We start from the raw sequence: 20,804 nt of genomic DNA on the forward strand, positions 1-20,804 counted from the left end.
GTATGACTTGCTGCCATGTAGCAGGGAGTTGTGTTTTCTTTTCTTCTTAACATATGCTGCCTGCTATAACATGAGGCCCAGAGAAAGGGGAGCTGGATGGGGCAATCTGTTCATCCAAAAAGCATGCAGAACACAGAGTGACTGTGTTGCCAGTTGCGATTTTTATCTTCAAAGAAGAGACCAGGAGGGCTTGTATGTGTTTGATCAAGAGAGAGCAATTTCATTCATTTATTCATTTGTTTCAAAAAGCCATTTTTAATTTCAATAGCGCCTTAAAATCATGCCTCAACAATAATATTTTATTTTTATTTATTAAAAAATGGTTTTTTCACCTGCTAGCTAGACTATAAACTTAGGCGATTCTGCTGGTCACTTCTTAATGAGAGTGGCAGGTTGCTCCTAAGTATGCCTAATGCATTAGCAGCAAGACAAAAGAATCCCTCACTCAATAATGCTTACCCCAGGGTGGGGCAGGAGGGAAGAATAGGGAGAGGGACCCTCTACTTGTGCTAGAAAACAAAATGTTAACATGCACCCCAAATATTTCTTTCTGAAAAGCAGCTTCTAGTTTTGAGAAACTGGACTGATAAGCTGTAGTCAGTGAGCTTCACAATAAGGTTATGGAATAGAAAGAGGAACCTGAATTATGTGCTCTGGTGAGTGAGATCCTGAACCCAAAAGTCTTCTACACCTTTTCCATACAGCTTCTGTCCCATTCCCATCTAAAACACCTCACATGAGAACAATAGTAGAGGGATTCATGCAGCACATTATAACTGTAACCAGAAACCATTGTTGTCTATTTGCTCAATCTTGCCTGCTCCCTTTTACACCAACAGCCAAGAAATTAACGTTGGGTCCTAGAAAAGCCCATTGATTTTCATGGCCTTAGGTGTGACTAATTCTGAATGGGATTAGGTTGAAAGCCTTCTAGATGACCTGTACTAACACACTTGGGCATATCTAGTGAAGGAAAGAAGCATATTTTGGTCCAGCAGCAACTTACACCTCTAGTGATTTAACTGTATTAAGAGCCTAAATGTCTTCAACCAATAAAAACTACAGGGATTGTGAGCTATTTCCAAAGTATGAGTTTTACAAAAGTTAAATGTTTGAGTCAACTCCTGCTTTTGACTGATATTAATATTCTAGTGTTTCAAAACTGGCAGAACACCTGAAGATAAATTATTTTTCTTAATGGAGGACAAGTTCATATGCTTCTTTAAAAGCAGTTTTCTTGAAGAGAGTGGTCTATTTTGTGAGTAATGAAACTCATGAACTGGGGATTTCAGGATCTTAGCAAGAACAACTATTGCATTTCCTGATTTCAGGAGCGTGTCTGAGATTACGGGGCTGGCCGTAATACTTTCATGAATATTACATTGTCCACATCAAAAGGCCACTCCTGTGAATGAAGCAAGTGCTGTACATTAATGGCTTACAACACTGGTATCAGCTCTCAACAGCCCTTCACATGCTCCATTTAAAAATCAGATTAAAAACCCACAACTACAATGAATTGATCAGTGCCATCGGCTAATGAATGCTTTGAGCCACACTAAGTATTCTTGCAGCATTTTAAATGAGCCATAATAGTTTTTGGCTGAGCAGATCCAGGTAATTTGCATGTAGAGGATGCTAAAACTTAAATCCACTCTTAAAAGTTGAATGAATGTATACAGAAAAGCACTACTTTAGCAAGCAAGCCGTTTTAAATAAAGACTCAACTGCACCAACACTACCATGAACACATTTACTGCGAGTAGCTCTATGGAAAGCCAATTCAGATAAATATAAACACTATACAGAGCTTCAAGCCAGTCTCCCAAAATTGCAAATGTGCTGCATTTTACCATGAAAAATGATGTAACAATATTTACAATGGAAGACACAGCCGGATCAATCAGCTCAAAACTTTTTAACAGATCAGTGAAGCAGAAATAGCAAATATAATGAACAGTTTCAACCATATATGTTTTAGTTTGTACAGACAATAACTGTCAATATCAAATTAAATTTACAGGACAAACGTTGTTCCATCATTGGTTTTTCTGTACTATACAGCAGCATAAAACGGGTGGCTGGAAGGTTGCCCACATAGTGATATGTTTTACATAGTTGGAAAATGATCTTCCAGCACAATACTGAATAAGTTAGTTGCTGTAAACTAAGACAAAAAAGATTGCATATTTATTATGCTGTACCTGTTAGTATTTGTACCAGTAGAGTTGAGGTTACCCATTTGCTTATTTATTCAGCATTTGTAAAATCAGTGCTGTATATTGTACCATGGCAGCCTCAGGATCTAATATTTGTTAACATTTGTTAAACCATTTTCAGAATCATTTCTTAACTATCACCCAATTTTCATTTTTTAAATGAAAAGATGTAAAGTACCTATTGCATTGTTAATTTACAGAGTCCAAACAAAACGTACATGGCAAGACAGTATTGTGGTCTAGAAAAGTGGTCATGTTTTTAAGTCAAAATCTGTTTAGCAGCAACTAGTTAACTATACTCTTGAAAACCTTGCTTTTCTAGATTCAGATATTCATCTGTGCTTTTAAACTCTGCAGCATATTTCTTTTCCTCCTTCTGATTACTGGGCTCTGCATAAACTCATGGATGCCAACTATATGCCAGCTATATTTGTCAGAAATCACCTATATCACTGTGTGACATGTATATTAATACTAACCAAAAATAAATTCCAGTACACAGTCATGAACATCAAAACTGACAGGAGGATCTAATTTGTTATACAAACTGGTCCAGTACGGTGGGTCTGCCACTTACAACCTTACACGGGGTAGGGTGGGGTAGGAAATAAATGGGAAGCGGGGGAGCCTGCTATTCCATTTATTTTCCCTTTACCCACACACCCAGCGGGTTTTCCTTCCTCACCAGCCTCTGGGTGGTCCTGCAACGTGATTAAAGAATATTGGGAGTGTATTTATAACAAGCTTAAACAAATGTTTAAAGATCTTTCCCTAAAAGCCCAGAGCTGTTTCTCCTGGGCGTAATAACATCTGAAGTCCCAAAGAATCAAGTGAGTCTGTTGCTGTATGCCACCACTGCTGCTCAGATTTTACTGGCACCAAAATGGAAAACGAATGTCGCTCCAACAAAAGATGAGTGGTATCATAAATTGTTGGAATATGTGGAATTAGCGGCTATGACTAATAGAATAAGAAACAAAGATGACCAAAAAAAAAAAAAAAAAACTTAAGGAAGACTGGAAGTTATATATGGAATATATGAAAAATCATTATAACAAGATAATTAACCTAGCAGGATGTGATCACTTCAGCAGTGTAAGTTATAACAAGAGGTAAAGAGACGAAGAATGAAAAATTTAGAGAAACAAGAAGATGCGGTTTGGAAAGGATTAGATAAGAAACCATGGAAGGAGTGGAAGGGAAGTATATGAAAGGATATATTGGTTTTGCTTTGATTGTTTATGTGGTCAGTATTATGTATTTAGTTTAGTTTATGTATCAGCGGAGAATGTGTAACAGAAAAGCAAATAAATAAATCAAGAAAAAAGGGAGGGGGGGTCCTGGGTCACTTCCAGAGCTCTCATGCCTCCTTCCCAGAAGCCAGTAAGAAAGGAAAACCCACTGGGCACGTGGAAAATAAATAAATGGGAGGCGCAGAATGGGAGGTTCCCCCCACTCTTAATTTATTTATTCCCCCCTCCACATAAGGCTGTGATAGTGTAAGTAAAGTGGTAGGCCCACTGCACTTTGGAAAGATCGGATGTCAAAAGGTGAGGCAACCCTTACTCAATACTTGTACAATATACAACGTAGAGGAATACCAGCTGTGTGGTGCCTGAGGATTTGTTTACTGCTTTCAACCCTTTCAGTTATCAGTGCTTCTAATTATTAGTATATACTATAAGTTCTAACAACTAGTGTCAGAACCAATAACTAGTGTCATGCTCTTTAATGACATACGTGAGGCACCTGGCTTCTGGCTACAATTTTTAATTCCCAATTTAAACAATAATCTTAGTAAGATAATGTATCCCTTTCCCCATATTAGGTATAATAGGACAGTCTTTCTGTCCCCTAATTTTGGAAAGAAAGAAAAATAGCTCCAAATGAAAAGGGTTCTTCTACTAAAGTTTAAGGAATTTTTAATTCCCAATTTAAACAATAATCCTAGTAAGATAATGTATCCCTTTCCCCACATTAGGTATAATAGGACAGATTTTTGTCCCCTAATTTTGGAAAGAAATAAAAAAATAACTCCAAATGAAAAGGGTTCTTTCACTAAAGTTTAAGGAATCCTCTCTATAGAAGCTCTACAGCACATCAACATTGTAATGCAGGGAAAATATACAGTTGTAAAGTCTGCATTTCTCCCCCATTTGAACTTATAAAGAAATCAACTCCCTGCTAATCCAAAATATCATTAATGGGGGGGAAGACTACACAGGGAGATAAAGAAAAATGAAAACTATAATCAAGATACAACAAATTCTTCAGTTCTACCTTTACATTCGAGATATTCTCAACAATTTTCAATTTAAGAGGACATAGGATTATAAAAATAAAAAAGTCAGAATCCATAACTCTCTTGCATCATAAAGCAAAATTTAACCAACCCCAACCCCAACCCCAAGTCTCATTTAAGTACCATTTCTCTCCCTTATAGCATATTGTTCTTGTGGCTGTGAAATCTCACCACAATCTGTGCATGTGTCTCTCTCTCCAGAAGGGAGCCAAAGATAGTGTGTGTGTGTGTGTGTGAGAGAGAGAGAGAGAGAGAGAAAGAGAGACAGACAGACACTTGGGTTACAGACTAGTTTGATGCATGTTTACCTGTAAGTCCCACTGATTTTAGTTGTTCTTATTTCCTTACAGTTGGTACAGGATCAGGACATTTACCTGCCTTAGAAGAGGAGAAAAGGCTGTGCTACGTGCGTGCACACATACTCACACACACTTATTCCTCAGAGATTGCAAATTATCTTTACAGTATGCTCTAGCAGCAGCTGTTCTCAAAAGTGGCCACTGATGGAGCAAACAATAAATGACTTCTTTGCAAACAGCTACAAATGTTGAGGATCAGGGAGGTGGGTTGGAAGGCAAAGAGAGGTGGTAGCTTCTCCACCTATTCCATCCTGGCCAAGGCATTAAGTGGGTGAAGCTAAACAATAAGCTTCTCTTATGCATGTAAGAGAAACAGACAGGCAATAGAAAGAGCATGCATGAGGAGGGGGGCATGGAAGAGATTCTCTGGTAGCCTATTTATTAGGTAGCAGGGTGGGGAAGGCTGTATGTGTTGCAATTGTCCTTTCAAAACATTGGCTGCAGGCCTCTAGTCCCAAAAATATAACCCACAGATTTCAATGAGACTTACAAACAAGCATGCTTAGGATCAAAGCCTTGGCCTGTTGTTCCCATCCCTTCAAAATGGTTTTAAACTGCAATAATAATAATAATATAATTCTAAACAATTTATAAAACATTTATGCTATCACTTCAAGTACTAGAAAAGCAAAACTCATATTAGGTAGATTCTCAGATACCAAGTGACTTCTCAAAACAAACTTATGGGAAGTGTAGAAAGAACACAGCATTCACCTTGTCTCCCACACAGATATGCTAAGGGGGGAGGAAAGAAACCTCTGTCATCAAAACTTATATATGACCAAAGTTAATTTGGAAAAGCACAACTGTAGTCTCAACCAACACGCGATGAAAAATCATTCCCAATGATGCATGTCTGTGTCTGTGCTGGTGGAAGTGAATGGAGTTGACTGGAGATGGGCTCTGCTTCCAAAAGCACCACACAGTTATGGAGATACCAGCTGGAAAGCCTGCTCTTCTCACAATGGTTTCCATAGTAATGCCATCAGTCTAAGGGAAGAACAAAAATATTTTAGTGCAAGTGAAACAGAAAAAAGACCAGTTTGGTTTATTGTACATGGTATGCAGAGCACAACTGACAACTGAGGAAATTATCATGATATCCTTAAGACATTAATCAATGCATGTACAATCCTGATGGCCAAGTTTAGATCCAGGGTGCTGGGAGGAACCACTCTCATTTTTTCTTCTCCAGGATTTATTGTATCCCATCAAAACTTAAGGTGCCTGGAATATTCATGTCACATGAACCATGTATTTCAATCCACTAAAGCTCATACATAGTTTCCCCAGCTAATCTGGTGGTACAAAATTGGGAATAAGGAGTTGTGAAGCACCTGCCAAGTCACAATATAGAATTAGCATGTGGTATGCAGTCCAGTGGCTACTCTTAATAGCCCTGATCTATTCCACCTTGTGTTACACAAAGCAATTCTCCTTTAAAATGATTTCAAGGATAATCCTAGCTCTTTCACATATTCCCATCAACATTTTATGAATCTTGAAACCTCACAAGGTGAAGAATTAAAAATGGAGCAATTTGAAACTAGAGGCATCAAGTGTTTTGAGGGATTTCTTCAATTAAGGTACCATGCGTTATATATACCACCTCACCTACATAGGAGCAGGAAAGTAAGTGTTAGTTTCCTTAAGGTAACCCACATGAAAGTTCACCACATTCAGCAGATAGTGGGAATCCAACGTGGAGAAATTTATCCCAAGAAAGCTTAGTATCACAGCAGCTTTCACAGCCGGTTAATATTATACCAGTAGATAGATACACACAACATCAACAACCAGAAAAGGCAACCCAAAGGTCAGTGTGTGTTTCTTGTCTCCCCAATATATTTTTTATTTGGTTTATATAACAACTATGAAAACCACTGTCATAATTCAGTAACTAGAAATGGGATCTAGCAATTCAGTTCTCCAACTCCCCTCTTCAAAGAAAATCTACTTGGGTAATAATAATAAAAACACATTAGGAATTCCAGCAATACTGAGTACTGAGGCAACAATCCAAGTGACTTTTTATATTTGGTTGGATTTTTTAAAAAGTGACATTTTAAAAAACAAACAATGTGACAGACCCTGAAGACTGAGTGATTTTCTGCATGACATCACAAATGGATGAAAAACATGGCAGAAGGAAAACTGCCCATTCTGCTTGCAGGGCAGCTGCTCTCCAACAACTCAATATGTGAGATGAACAGCCACCTGGAGCTGAAATGGTCTCCAGAAGATTCACTAGCCCCCAAAATGTCATTTGTCAGAACACAAACCCAAAGTTCTGTGACACTGGGGAGGAAGAGCTAGCACAGGACTGTACATTCCTCAGTAAAGTTTTTAAAATCAAATAAAAATTATGTCTGTGGTTAAATGTTTGTGTGTGTGTTTGTGTTTCATTCTGTCTAAGTGTGCCTTCATGTCCCCAAAGAACAGATTTTGTCACTAGGAAGTACAAGCAAGGACAAATACTAAAGATCGTTCCCAGGACCATTGTTCCCTCACACTTTAGAGATGTTTCTTCCTTACATGCAGCATCTGGTTCTATATCTGAGAAGTTAACATATCAAAGGAAAATAGTTAACATTGTGTGGGAAATGACATACTGGATTCCTCCCCACTTTATTTTTTCCACCACAAGTTTAATATCTAAAACTAGCATTACCCGAAGTCAATAACTGCCAGTTCCTTACTGTCTTCAGTACTTTTCCACTGAACTTTTCAAAACATTCATTACACTCCTGACTTTCTGCACTTGGTACCAATTCTTCAGCAGCTTAAGTACCTTTGAATAAGCACTATAACCCATATAGGCAGAAGGTTGCAAAACACACTAGCCTGGTTCACATAGCACAGGAATTCAAACTGAGGGTTACTGGGACTGCACAAGTGTGAGGGTTGCCAGAGAGGAGGTCAGACCTGATTTGCTCCTCCCTAGTCATTTTTTACACTGAGCTGAGCCAGATTCATGTTAAAGCTCTTCCCTCGCTAACCAGGAGCTGCAGCCAAAGTTTGATCTTCGCTAAAGTAATCAATTTGTACCAGGGATGTGCACAAAAAAATAAATTGCCCCTGAACCCATCTCATTGGCATGGATATGACATCTATCTTTGCCTCTGATCTGGGGCAGAGGCTCATCTCACCTCATTTTCCAAAGCCTCAGGTGTCATCTCTATTGAAATAATCAAGTGCCTATAACTTTTTTTCTCTCTTTTCTTTTTTGCATAATTGGATGAAAACGGAATGCATTAAGAGCCCCTTCTATAAAGAAATGAAGTCTGCTAGATTGGGCATCGAGGGAAAAAGTAAGAGGAGGAGCGTAGTTTTATTTAGGACATGGGGTCGCCACATATCTGATCTTCAAGAGCTTGGCTTAGCTGTGGAAAGTCATTCACAAAGTGGCCAGGATCAGGGTTCGAACTACCTCCCTGTCAGTTGTACTTCTCAAGCTGTTCTTGGAAGGCATAGCAACTCCAACTGCCACAGCTGTTGCTCTGAACACATTCAACAAAGAGGAGAGCCCTGGTAGAGGTTAGAAGCTACAGCTGTCATTCACAAACTACACTCCTGCATCTCAGGTTGGAATCTACATTTACAGAAAAGCTTGGAAACACTTTGGGGAAGTCTAAAAATGTGAAGCAGTCTCAGTATCTCCAAAGCAGAATAGTCATTTGGGGCCCGTGCCTCATCCAAAACAAATGGCAGAGTCCTAATGAAAATGGGCGAAGAGGCTCCCCCACTATTTCATGAAACAAATACTAGTGCAGGGCTGTGCGAAGGAGTCATTGGAGAGCCAACTTAGTTCCTACTCCAGTCCCCAAGTGCACGCCTAATTTCTCCCTAATAAGTGAATGCTGGTCATATATTCTTCCAGAGAAAAGCATAGTGCTTTATGTAACAACACTGTTACAAGGAGGGCAGAACATACCCTAGAGCAGTGTTTCCCAACCTTGGGCCTCCAGCTGTTTTTGGACTACAACTCCCATCATTCCTAGCTAGCAAGACCTGTGGTCAGGGATGATGGGAATTGTAGTTCAAAAACAGCTGGAGGCCCAAGGTTGGGAAACACTGCCCTAGAGAACTAAAATTTAAAATTTGATTTTATGTTGCTATGCACTTTTTAGTGTCTCAGTTATTCTTAAGTTTAAATCATTCACCTACACATTTGCTTTGCTATATTCTTCACTCCTGTGTTAGCTTCTAATAACTTTAGGGTTTTTTATTACATACATAAAACGTTCGTGTGCAACATTCACATTTTAAATAAAAGTCATACACAACAAGTGTGCTTGGTCTGGGAACATAAGAAGAGCCCTGCGAGATCAGGCCAAAGTGGACCATCAAGTCCAGCATGCTGTTCTCACAGTGGTAGCCACATAAACATGCATTATTTTGATGGTGTTTGACTGGCAGTGACGTGATGCAGTAAGAAGTATACATGCCAGAGAAATAAGAGAACTACTTCTTTCTTGTCTGCATACTGCTTCACTACCAGGAAGCCAAAGAAATCCCCAAAGGGGCAAGAAGCTAACAAAGGGTAGCTGAGAGTAGAAAAGCACATCACCTCTCTGGTCAACACAGGAAGCAGCTACTCCTGCAAACCCAGCCTGTATTTCATCTAACTTAAGAACTCACATCAGACTGCAGTGCCCGCCCTTAAGAATACCAGGATCACATTGGGGTAAGATATGGACTAGTTGAAGAAGTTCAAGTGTGAACAAAACCTAAGTGAGTTACAGCACTTTATTAATGCCCAATTAAAAGGCTCACACACTAGCCTTGCTTATACCTACTAAGCCAAGGCCTCTAGGAACCCAAAATGGGATGATCTTACAATGGCTTCATAGGATGCACAGGCTCATACTTTTGTCAAGCCATCTGGGGAAAGGGCAAGTGTCCTTTTATTTATGTTTTTGGAAATGGTGATTGGTTATGATATGATAAGCCAATATGCCAGGTACATAGGGCCCAAGGCATTTAGGTAAGATAAAATTCCTAACAAAAACTCTGCCCAAAAAACTATAGGGAAAGTTGATGCACTTCAGGCAACCAATCACCTTAAAAAGAGAAGACCTATCCTGCATTACAATCAAGGGTTAACAAAAACAGAAGTGATTGTTGTAGACAAAGTCTAAGCATTTGGAATTTGTGAAAAATGATTATGATGATCAGACCCTGATCACCTCCAAAGGACCCTAGATGTTGTGGCAATCTCAGAAGCATGTTATCCTGTGCCATTCACATAGGCTGTAATTGATGTGAATTGCCCCCTCAAATGTAACTGTCCAATCTCAAAGATTCTTATCCCGCTTTAAAAAAAGGGGAAATCAGTGTCAAGGAATCACAAACATTCCTACAAGTCACAGCATTTTATTGTATTGACTCCTACTTTACTGTACTGACACAAAAACTTGCAGTGGTTTTCACCAGACAGAAAGAGCAATAGTGCATCTTGTATCTTCTTGCAAATAGTGGTACCTCTAGTTACAAATGCTTCTGGTTACGAGCTCCACTAACCCAGAAGTAGCTGCTCCTGGTTGCGAACTTTGCCCCAGGATGCGAACAGAAATCCGCGCTCGCTGCGGCAGGCCTCTCATTAGCAAAAGCGCGCCTCAGGATAAGAACAGTTTCAGCTTAAGAATGGACCTCCGGAACGAATTAAGTTCGTAACCACTGTATACATACCTGCCCTCCCAAAAGAACCTCTATTCAGAATCACTAATAGAGCCACTCCTTTAAAAAACCGCACTCCTGAACAAGTAGACTGTGCATCCGATTCTTGATGAGAACTAGTGGCAACAGGATATATTCCTAGTATAGCAAATTCAAAACAGGCAAACAGAAAATTAAGCTGCCTCTGGCCAGAGGCTGAGGGAAACACTCAAGGCTAGACTGTTCTACTGAACACCCCTTCACCACAACAGATGACACACTTGCTTTACTTTGCTGCTAATGTGGTCACTAAACAGACTAGACTCCAATTAAGTGAATTCAGATCCCTTTGTAACTGTAGAGTCTATAGTAGAGTGGAACTTCATATTCCACCTCCAATGGGCATCTTCCCAGCCCAGTCAGTCACTGCTTCTCTTGAGGCAAAGCAGAGCCAGAAGTGTGACATTTTCAGGAGAGAAGCAGTGTGCAGGATAATATGTGGCCTCTCCTCTGTCCCTATTCCCAGGTTCCAGATCTCTTGTATGAAATGGGAATGCGAGTCTCAAACCCACCCACCTCCTTCTCTTATAGAAATTTCATTCTTCCGGGCCTGCAATGTCTTGAACACATGGATTAAAGGTAGCATGTTTAAATCCACCCTTAAGAATTTCCCTCTCTATATTTTGTACACAGCTATGGGTACAAGTACAAAATACACACATGCTATGTCAAGTTTGAAGGGCAAACACATGGAAAGTTTGCATTTAAAACCAAAGAAAAAGTAAACTGATCTTTCAGTCACCATGTCACAGTACAACACTTGGGACCTTCTATATTCACTTGGGCTGTTTATACTTGGGTACCCCAACCCAGTACAAAATACGAAGTGAGAAACATGTTTTGGGTAAATGGCTCATTCAACTAGAATTACTCATCTGTAAAATGGGAATAATGATGACAAGGCTGTTGTGAGGATGAATTAAGTAAAGCACTCTGCACCTGAATAGCGTCACAGGAAAAATATCACATGGTGCTGACTCAAATATTCCATCGGCACAAGCAATGTTGTAGAGCAGTGATGGGCAAACTTGGCCTGTTAGCTAGGGATGATGGAAGCTGTAGTCCAAAAATAGCTGGAGGGCCAAGTTTGGCCATCACTGTTGTAGAGCATTCATAGCAACTAACAGGGTGATCCTATCTCAATGATGAAGATCTTCTCAGAAGTTTAAATGCACAAAGGGCACAATCTAGTCCTTCACACCTCAAGCCTATATATGTATTCCACACAGAGCTGCATTCACAGTGCTGACCCTTCATGTTTGACTAAGATATAAATTCCTAGCATAACTGAACCAGCCCTAATTCTAATCAGTGGTGCCACTAGGGCTGATAGCCAGGGCTGAGGTCCAGAGTCCTGTAGCTCAGGAGGCCTCCAAATCACCACTCGGAAGAATGGCAGGTGATGAAGGCAGCAGCAGACAAGCCCAGCATCAGCAGCTGGACCGCTGTGGGCATGTCATGGCCCACAGGAGTTGATACTGTCAACAAAACATTCGTTCCTTTTAAAAAAACAACATTATAGTTTCCTACAACAACATGGTCTCATTCCCAAGTAAATCTGTTTAGTATCAGGAGAGCAGGAGCAAACATCATTTATTTTCTGTAGTCATGATAGAGCTACAATTTAATGAGTTTAAAGTGCAAAACTGCACTTGTTCAGAGTGTTTCTTTATTAAATTACAGTTGGCAAATTTGTTTTTTTCCTCTCTCACCTATCAGTACTGTCAAAGCCAATGTAAAGAACAAGTGTTGGAGGGAGATAAATGCTAATTGCTAATTAACACCTGCCATCTAAAGCCCCTCCCCCAAAGACTAGTGTCTAAAACTACAGAGTTCCACCATTGATTGTGAATTTCCATGATTTCATAACGTAACAACTGAACACAGATATACACAGCTGCACAGTTATCTTAAGTAACTAGAATTAATGATTACACACACACAAATTTAGAAGAACCCAAGAACATCTGTCTCTGATACCTTGAACAACAAGTTTCCAGAGCATGCCCTCATAAGCAATACTAAAAGTAGCTAGAAAATATCACTACAGCCTAGCTTGCAATATTCTTGAAGGACTGTTTTCAAGCAGAAATAAACATGGGAAGGATTAAGAGCTGTAATGGCTGAAAAGTATGGAAAAGAGCAGGGAGCAGGAAACATTAGGATTCAGTAGGCACTTAAACCAGGTGCAGGAAAATGTCTTTTATTTTTTACTAGACTCCTAAGATCCATCAACTGGAGACAAGTGCAAAAATTGATGGTGATTGGGGAAATACACTTACTATAATGAAGGAACAAGGTGTTACTCGTTACTCAATTTGTAGTCAGAATCTGCAAATCACTCAGATTTACCAGTGGATCCAACTTCTGCCTACAACAACTTAAACACTAGAGCTACTATATAAGGGAAAGTCCTAAATAGCAAAAAATACATTAAGAAGGATATAAGAAAAAAGAAAAAGAACATGATGGCATAGTAAGTTATGTTATCCTGAGTCAGATCATATCTTTCTTATTTCTACCTTGAAGTGGCAGGGACTGAACCTGCAAGGTTCTGCATGCAAAGCATGAGTTCTGCCACTGAACTACAGCTCTTTCCTAAATGAGAGCAGATCATCCATCACCCCAAACTAAATATAAGAAGGATCAACATTCAGTAAGGCATGGACATTCTCTCTCTCTATATATATACTGTGGTACCTCTGGTTACGAACTTAATTCATTCCGGAGGTCCGAAACCGTTCTTAACCTGAGGTACCACTTTAGTTAATGGGGCCTCCTGCCGGCGCACGATTTCTGTTCTCATCCTGAGTTCTTAACCCGAGGTACTGCTTCTGGGTTAGTGGAGTCTTAACCTGAAGTGTTTGTAACCCAAGGTACCACTGTATAGTTATAGATACATACATAGATATAGGTATCTCTTACATTAAGTCTTGAAGTGCCTACAGCTGTATACATCAGGGGTAGTCAACCTTTTTATACCTATCACCCGCCCACTAATGCATCTTTCTTGATGGTAAAATTTCCTTACTGCCCACCAGTGCTTGATGGGACAAGCAAGTTTAAAAGGTTTTGCAAACATTTACTTCATTTGCAACATCTTTCTGCTACTGTTTGTAGGAGGAAAAGGGAGGAAAGAAATGCATCAAAATGTTACTCTCCTGGATATTTTACTGAGATTTTCCTTTTTTACTTTGGAGATTTCATTTGCCACACATTAAAACAGTAGAAACCCACATGTTTTTATTATGCTAAGTGTTTTATGCAGTACATTTCCAATGGTTCCAAAGAATCTCTCTGCCTTTTCCTTCCACAAAAGCCACTTATTGAATTGGTTAAAACCGACCCCCTTCCAATACCACTAACTCTATTATGTACCTACATTTCTCTCACTTCACTAAAGTATTGAAAGGCATGTTATGAAATAACCTACAGGATAGCCCTTTCAGGAAGTGGGCAGCATGTCTGAATGTTGCCTGAGATCAAATACTTCTCACTGTACAAGCTAGTATGTCAGGATAGGGAGTTCTAGCTTAGGTTGAAATGCATGTGGAAGGTGTACGTGACACACATCTAGAGGAGGGGTGGGAGGAAGGAAGAAGGAGAGGGAGAGGGAGGGAGGGGAGAGATTGAAGAGGGACAGTGGTGTAAATGCTGCACCACTGATATCTCTGAATCAGCAATTTGGCTCTTAAACCTACCTCCCACAGACACCTCTCTTACTTCAAACACTCTCAATGTTTCCCCTCCCTACCCAACCACGGGACAGGGTAGGGAGTTTCTTGGTATACGTGTGCACATTTGTACACAGCCTGAAAAACCAAATATAAAAGTTGTATTAATTCTTCAGAAAAAAGGAGATCTACATCTGGGCCATCAGAGGTAAGGCAGTTAGGCACGTAGCTATTATGCCTCCCTAATGTAATTCTGCGCCTGCAACAGATAAAGTGCCTTGCATAGTCAAAACAATGTAACAAGCTCCAGCTGCTGAAGTGTTTCTTGGCATAAAGGTGTTAAAGGAACAGAAGTCCCGCCAGGAAAAAGATGACCACCCCAATAATTGTCTCACAATCTGATGCTACAGTATCCAGTATATGCCAATTTGCTTCTCTAAAACATGGATGTTTCTGTTTCAACATGTATAGTATGAAGGTGATCATTAGGTTGCCTTTAAGATGCCTAATAAAGCTACATGTGACTAAACTTAAAAAACAAACAGCAATTTGCAGGGTGGGCCAAGGCGGAGGCACTCTGGGTCATACAGACCTTTTAAAGATGAGTCACAGTTTTAGGACAAACAGTGGTAAAGATTTATCCTTCCTCCTTCCCACCCCTCAGCCACAAAGTAAGATTGTGCAACTCTTTTAAAAACTTTAGCCTACATTGAACAGAAGCTGTCAATACCATCCTATTTCTTATAAAGAAATGTTTGGACATTCTTAATTGCAAATATTCTCCCTTAAATATTAAAAACATTTTACTTTAGAAAACCAGGTCTGCTTTTATACTACAGTGGTACCTTGGGTTACATACGCTTCAGGTTAAATACGCTTCAGGTTACACACTCTAACCCAGAAATAGTGCTTCAGGTTAAGAACTTTGCTTCAGGATAAGAACAGAAATTGGGCTCCGGCGGCGCGGCAGCAGCAGGAGGCCCCATTAGCTAAAGTGGTGCTTCAGGTTAAGAACAGTTTCAGGTTAAGAACAGACCTCCGGAACGAATTAAGTACTTAACCTGAGGTACCACTGTATAAGCAAACTAAGGATTTGGTGGGAAAAACTGATCCCAGGTATCTAATTATAATGAATAAGTGATACAAGCTAGGATTTCAAGCCCAGCTCACCCACCATCTGCTAAAACACAGTCTTCCTCCTCCCCTTCTCTCCCCTTGCCAATAATAAATTCTTCCCAAATTCATGGAGGTACAATGCTTTTGTCACTTCTGGTTGAATGACACTTTTGCTTGCACAAAATTACAAACAAAATATGCAGGATCTAAAGGTCCTATGTAACTGAGTTCCTGTGGCAGCTACATATCTGTTATTTGCCTCCTGCTGCCTTATTCTTGTTTGTTCCTTCAGTCACTCTGATCTCCTGTCCTAACAGTGTCCTAGCAATAAAGTGACCAAATGTTTTTCATTATCTTCAGTTAAGCTCTCATCAAAGGCCAAAATCCAGTGCTCAGTTATGCTTACACTGAAGTTCCAAGCATTTCAAGGAGACAAGTGTACCAGAATACAAGGGTGCAGTTTTCAGCATGTGAATTTGCCTAGTTAACTAGTTACAATGGACTCCCAATGTTGATAAACAATTTGTTTTTGTTTTTCTTAAGCAGCAAAAAAGTATTGACTTAGCATGCAATGATGCAGCTTCCAGCAACATGCTACGTTTTCCAGTACTGATTAGCAACATCAGTAAAAGGTAACAGGTTCTGTACTTTGCTTTGGTAAAGGAGATACAACAAAGAAGTATAACGAGTTTAAAGAAAGTTGTGAACAACATGCCTGAACACCAACTAGAAGAATATCAGAAATGCAACACAACCACTAAATGGGCACTGGAATGTTTAATATTGTTGCAGGTTTTTCTGTTATGTTCCATATATACAACTTTTTTTTCTTTTAAAGTCAAGAATCAATTCACTTTCACATTAGTGAGCAAACCTATTCTGTTTCACAGGAAGGTTCTTAAATTGCAGGTGAAGAGATATACTGTGATTGCAGGTACAAGTTCAGGCCAAGTATTCAGATAGTTCATTCAGAGTCATTCAAACAATACAATATAATTTATCTAAACATTTTTACCCAGTTCTGCAGCAAAAATGGCTCACTAACAAGGAAGACAGTTTCTTCTCTCAGGCTTATCATCTAAAAAGACATGACACAAAAGGAAAATGGATTGGGGCATGAGGATATAAGAAAACTCAGTTATAAGCACTTCTAATGAAGGGAGCAAAAGTTTCTGGTCTCCCAGCTGTGCAGATGGAATAGCCCCACACCGTTTCTTTATGACAACCTGATATAATAGCTGCTTAAGGTCTTCTTCCCCTCCTGTACTCACTTCTCAGCTTTCCAAATCACTGTGTGCTGGGGTGCCAAAACTGGCAAACAGCAAGTTAAGCAATTCCTACTAGCCAAGATTACAAATCGCAATCAAACTGTGAACAGTAATTTGGCAAACCAGAAAGTGATCTGTTGAGACCAGGGGGAGGGGAACATGTGTGGCTCATGTAATAGCCAGAGCTCATGTAAGGGAAAATATATTAGATGAACTATGATATTTCATGTAAATTATGAACTTGGTAATGCACTTGGCTGGCTTCCATTCTTTTTTCCAATATTTCCAAATCTTTTAGCATTCTTGTACTTTTCTTTTTTTTAATAACATCTTTATTGCCATTTGCAACCAGAGCTTATATATTTAAAAGATGTTGTTACACATAAAGAAAGGAGAAGTATATGAACATATTTTAAGCACATTAGTTGGGGAAAGTGATCTATAACAAAAACAAACATTTTGAAGGGTTGCTATATTTGAAAACCTTACATCAGTGAAGCTTAAATAAATTTAAATCACGTCAGCTTGGACCAAAGGATCTAACTTAACTCTAGCAGCTACTTGTATTACAGAAAACCTCCTTTCAGAGGGAACAATTTGGAGTGGAGAAATATTAGACCATTGAGAGGGTCTTTAACCTTTTCCCTGCCTGATGCTTTTCTAGCTCCACCCCAGAACACCTCAGTGGCATTCTAAAAGATAAATATTCCTTACAGGGATAAATATGTATATGGAACGGGGGGGGGAGGGGAGTTAAGCAGAAAAGGTTAGAAACCCCCTCTCCTACTCCTAAAATGGATTTTCTGTGACACAAGTGGTTGGTGTTTTATGTTACACTCACTTGTGAATAATGTTTAGTTAAGTCTATAAGAAGTCACCTTCAATTTATCACAAAATTATATGGTACTACTTCCCTAGTTTCAGTCATTCAGAGATGTGAATCAACCCTTTCAACTTTTCCCATTCACAAAATTGATGGAGGAGGAGCAGAGTAATAACCTCAACAGAGGAGGAACTGTTTTCAAGCTTTTTATGTGGATCAAGGTAAAATGGGAACTTGAGGCTTTTGCAATCACTGTAAGTAGAGGGGCCCAGGCTTCTAACAATGAAACTTCAGACGTTCAACAGTTCTTGTGTTAACAATTTTACAGTGTTGAATTATAAGCACTTTCAAGTTTTATTTCCAGGTATCTTATGAAACTTTTTGAGCTTTGCTGTAAGAGCAGTAATCTGTTTCAAGAGGGAAATAAAACTGCATATGTTATTACAAGACCGTATACAAACTGATGAGAAAATGTGGAGTTCAACAAAAGTGACCAGAAACTCAAACCTTGCTGTAGAGTTTTAAACAGAAATGCACACACTCTAAGCTACCTGTCTCAACAAGAATGGTATGATGCTTCAGAGTGTGAGGTCACAGTTCCCCCGCCCTATCTCATACTTCTGAGACACTACTGAAATTTTACCTACAAGTCAAAATTTTCTAATAAAAAAAGAATTATTTAAAATTTTGAAAAATACTGTCACATTAGAGAAAGCACCTGAAAAATAAATGTGACTACATCCGTCATGTTTCATGGCTGACTTTTATCACAGTATACTGAAGTTAATTCTACACCTCCAAGGTCAAACTGGGATCATTAGTAATCTACAGAATGCATAAACAATGTTGTACCTGCCCCACCCTGGAAGGAACTCAAGTAGACTTGTGCATGGGACAGGCATGCTGTTGAGTTCTGCAATTTTTGCTCTTGCTGGTGAAGTGAGAATGTAGCAGCCCCAAAAGGCAGAAGTCACTTATTGTGGAACTCTAACATTTCATTATTTTGCTTGGCCTCCCCACCCGCTCTGCTGTTCTAACTGAGGAGATGCTTCAAATCTCTACTTGTAGGAGTTCAAAAGCTCATTACTATTTTCAACTACCAAGGCATTTCTTTTAAGTCTGAAACCAGGGCTTTGTCTGAATCTACTGATTGGCTATGTAACAGTCAGATGAAAATAATGAATGATTTGGCCACATTCCAGCATAAAGTCAATGAGCTTAAGCACTCTCAAAGTCTCTGCTGGATTGTGCCCCCTGCCTCTAGCAAAATCTCTTCCTTATATACACTTTAAAAGGATTTTTCAATGAAGTACTCACTAACTTGAAATCTACCTAGCAGACTCAGCTACTATTACCAATGACTGAATTTTCTTAACCACTTCCATATTTTAAAGATTATCAGGACCAAAGATTCACATAAAGAAGTACATAGACACACATGATTAGCCATATGCAAACTGCTGTCAGGCATGTTTTTAAAAAACTTAACTTGTAATCATCTTGGTTATGCTTCAGTTGCAGCAGTAACAGGCAAATGTTTTCAACAGATGTTGAAAAACTGATGAAAGCGTCCAAAGTTTAAAACTGGTAGTATGATCGGAGCTGGAGGGTAAGTCCCCCCCCCTTACACTGGTGTTTTTTGGAATTATATTGAGCAAAGTACAATCCAAGTTTGAAAAATTCAAGAGAAGGCCAAATTCAGTACATTTCTTTACCACTTCTGTTTCTAATTAAACGGAGTTTAACATGCAAGAGGAAGATACTCCAAGTATGCTGTCATTCACTGGTTTAGAAGAGCAGTCAAACAACTTGGATTTAACCACAGCAAAAAGAGGGGCAAAGAGAAAAGTATACCAAAGGAAATAACAAACTTTTCAAAACCCCCAAGCAATGCTAACAGACTGACTTGTTTTTTATATACTGTAATCTTTTCCCAATAGGAGACTCGCCAAAGAATCTAAACTCATGCAATCTCTTAAAGCCTCTGAATATATTCAGATTGAGTTAAGGGGTACCTAGAAGCCCTGATTCAGCATTTCAGACAGTTTATCAAAGTCCAGTACATTCTTTGCATGTCTTTGTATCAAGCGATACAGGTATAATTTTCTAAGTAACAAAAGCAGGATACCTATTACAATACTCAACTGTGTTATATTGGATTTTAAAAGTACTATTTGCACAAATAATTAGCTACAATGACTGAATAGCCACTCTCCATTAAAACAGTATTTAGATTAAGATTTATAGTGGAAAACAACTGACTTCCATTTTTTCCTCCAGAAAAAGCTAAAAAACAAGCAAACTATAAACTAAGACCAAGTCTGCAGACATGTTATTAGGTTTTAAAAGAAAGGGTTTGATCAAGGCACTATAACACTATTGCAGCTGTAAGATTCTAGCTGAAGTAATCTAGAATGCTTACGACTGTCAGAATACTGTACTAACAGCCTTCTCATGTCTCCCATTCTGCATCGCTACGTTCTAAGGAGCTATTACCAGGGTATCACAGCAGAGGTGTCTGTGATGCACAACTAAATCAAGCCTTCTTAAAAAATTGTCACTGAACTCACAGGACAAATGAGAAAACCATTGTTAAAGCTGCAATTTTATGTATGCATACTAGGAAGCAAGCCCACTGAACTCCATTTACTTTTCTGTAAAATACAGTATGGAGAGAATGGTGCTATATGCCTTCGAAATTAGCATCTACATTAGAAATGCATGCCAGTTTAACTGTCAGAATTACCTACACCTCAAATACACATACACACACCTCTCTCTTTGGAACGAGGAAGAGATTTCGTAATGCTCTGAAACCTGCAACCTCTTCACAAAACTACATTTCCCAGAAAGCTTTGCAAGGGAAACCACAACTGTTAACCCCTTGTTAAAAATCAGATTATATGTATAATGCAGTTATGAAAACAGTGACTTTTAAAAAATTACATAAGACTGCTATACGTGAATAAAATATATCACTTTATTCTGCACATCTCAAGGTAAACTGCAGTCTTGATGTGGCTTTAAGTTGGACTTCATTGTAGAGGGAGCAAGGGAAATTGTGGCTGGAAGTAGCAGGTTTGTTCCGCAGAACCTCAGAAAGCAGATTCCTCCCTTAAAAGGTACCCACAACCATGTACCAGGGGATAAATTCCAATCCATTCATAAAATCTAAAGTAGTCAGATTCCAAATAAATTATTGTTATTTAGATGAACTGATGTCTATATTTTATTAGAATGTTGAAAAAGGAGTGTGGCAGTGACCCCAAAGTTGGTAATGAAGACAAGTATGAGAACAATTTACTTCTTCTCATATATTCTGTGA

The 20,804-nt window shown here is 39.1% G+C and overlaps 1 protein-coding gene and 2 long non-coding RNA genes across 6 annotated transcripts in view; 2 read left to right on the forward strand and 1 right to left on the reverse strand.

Moving 5' to 3' along the window:
* Positions 1 to 2,875, forward strand: LOC310698400. The gene is made up of 2 exons (XR_014521501.1): positions 1 to 600; positions 666 to 2,875. It is a non-coding gene; the product is annotated as an uncharacterized lncRNA (long non-coding RNA).
* Positions 1,740 to 20,804, reverse strand: part of IRS4 (insulin receptor substrate 4) — a 23,557-nt gene continuing 4,492 nt past the window's right edge. Inside the window, exons 2-5 of one of the 4 annotated variants that reach the window (XR_014521362.1) lie at positions 19,742 to 20,650; positions 18,031 to 18,139; positions 16,404 to 16,466; positions 1,740 to 5,870 (exon numbers count right to left, since the gene is read on the reverse strand). Coding sequence is in view for 2 of the 4 variants with exons in the window: in XM_083484978.1 (XP_083341104.1) it covers positions 16,429 to 16,466 (38 nt within the window). In the remaining 2 variants the exon portion in view is untranslated. Of the gene's footprint in view, positions 5,871 to 16,403; positions 16,467 to 18,030; positions 20,651 to 20,804 lie in introns of all 4 variants that reach the window. The other 3 variants (XR_014521363.1, XM_083484978.1, XM_083484979.1) reach the window with 3 other exon arrangements.
* Positions 5,877 to 12,464, forward strand: LOC310698376. Its single transcript, XR_014521474.1, has 3 exons — positions 5,877 to 8,823; positions 8,964 to 9,311; positions 9,468 to 12,464. It is a non-coding gene; the product is annotated as an uncharacterized lncRNA (long non-coding RNA).

This window comes from Podarcis liolepis, assembly GCF_965112155.1.
Source record: "Podarcis liolepis genome assembly, chromosome: Z".
Lineage (NCBI taxonomy): Eukaryota > Metazoa > Chordata > Lepidosauria > Squamata > Lacertidae > Podarcis > Podarcis liolepis.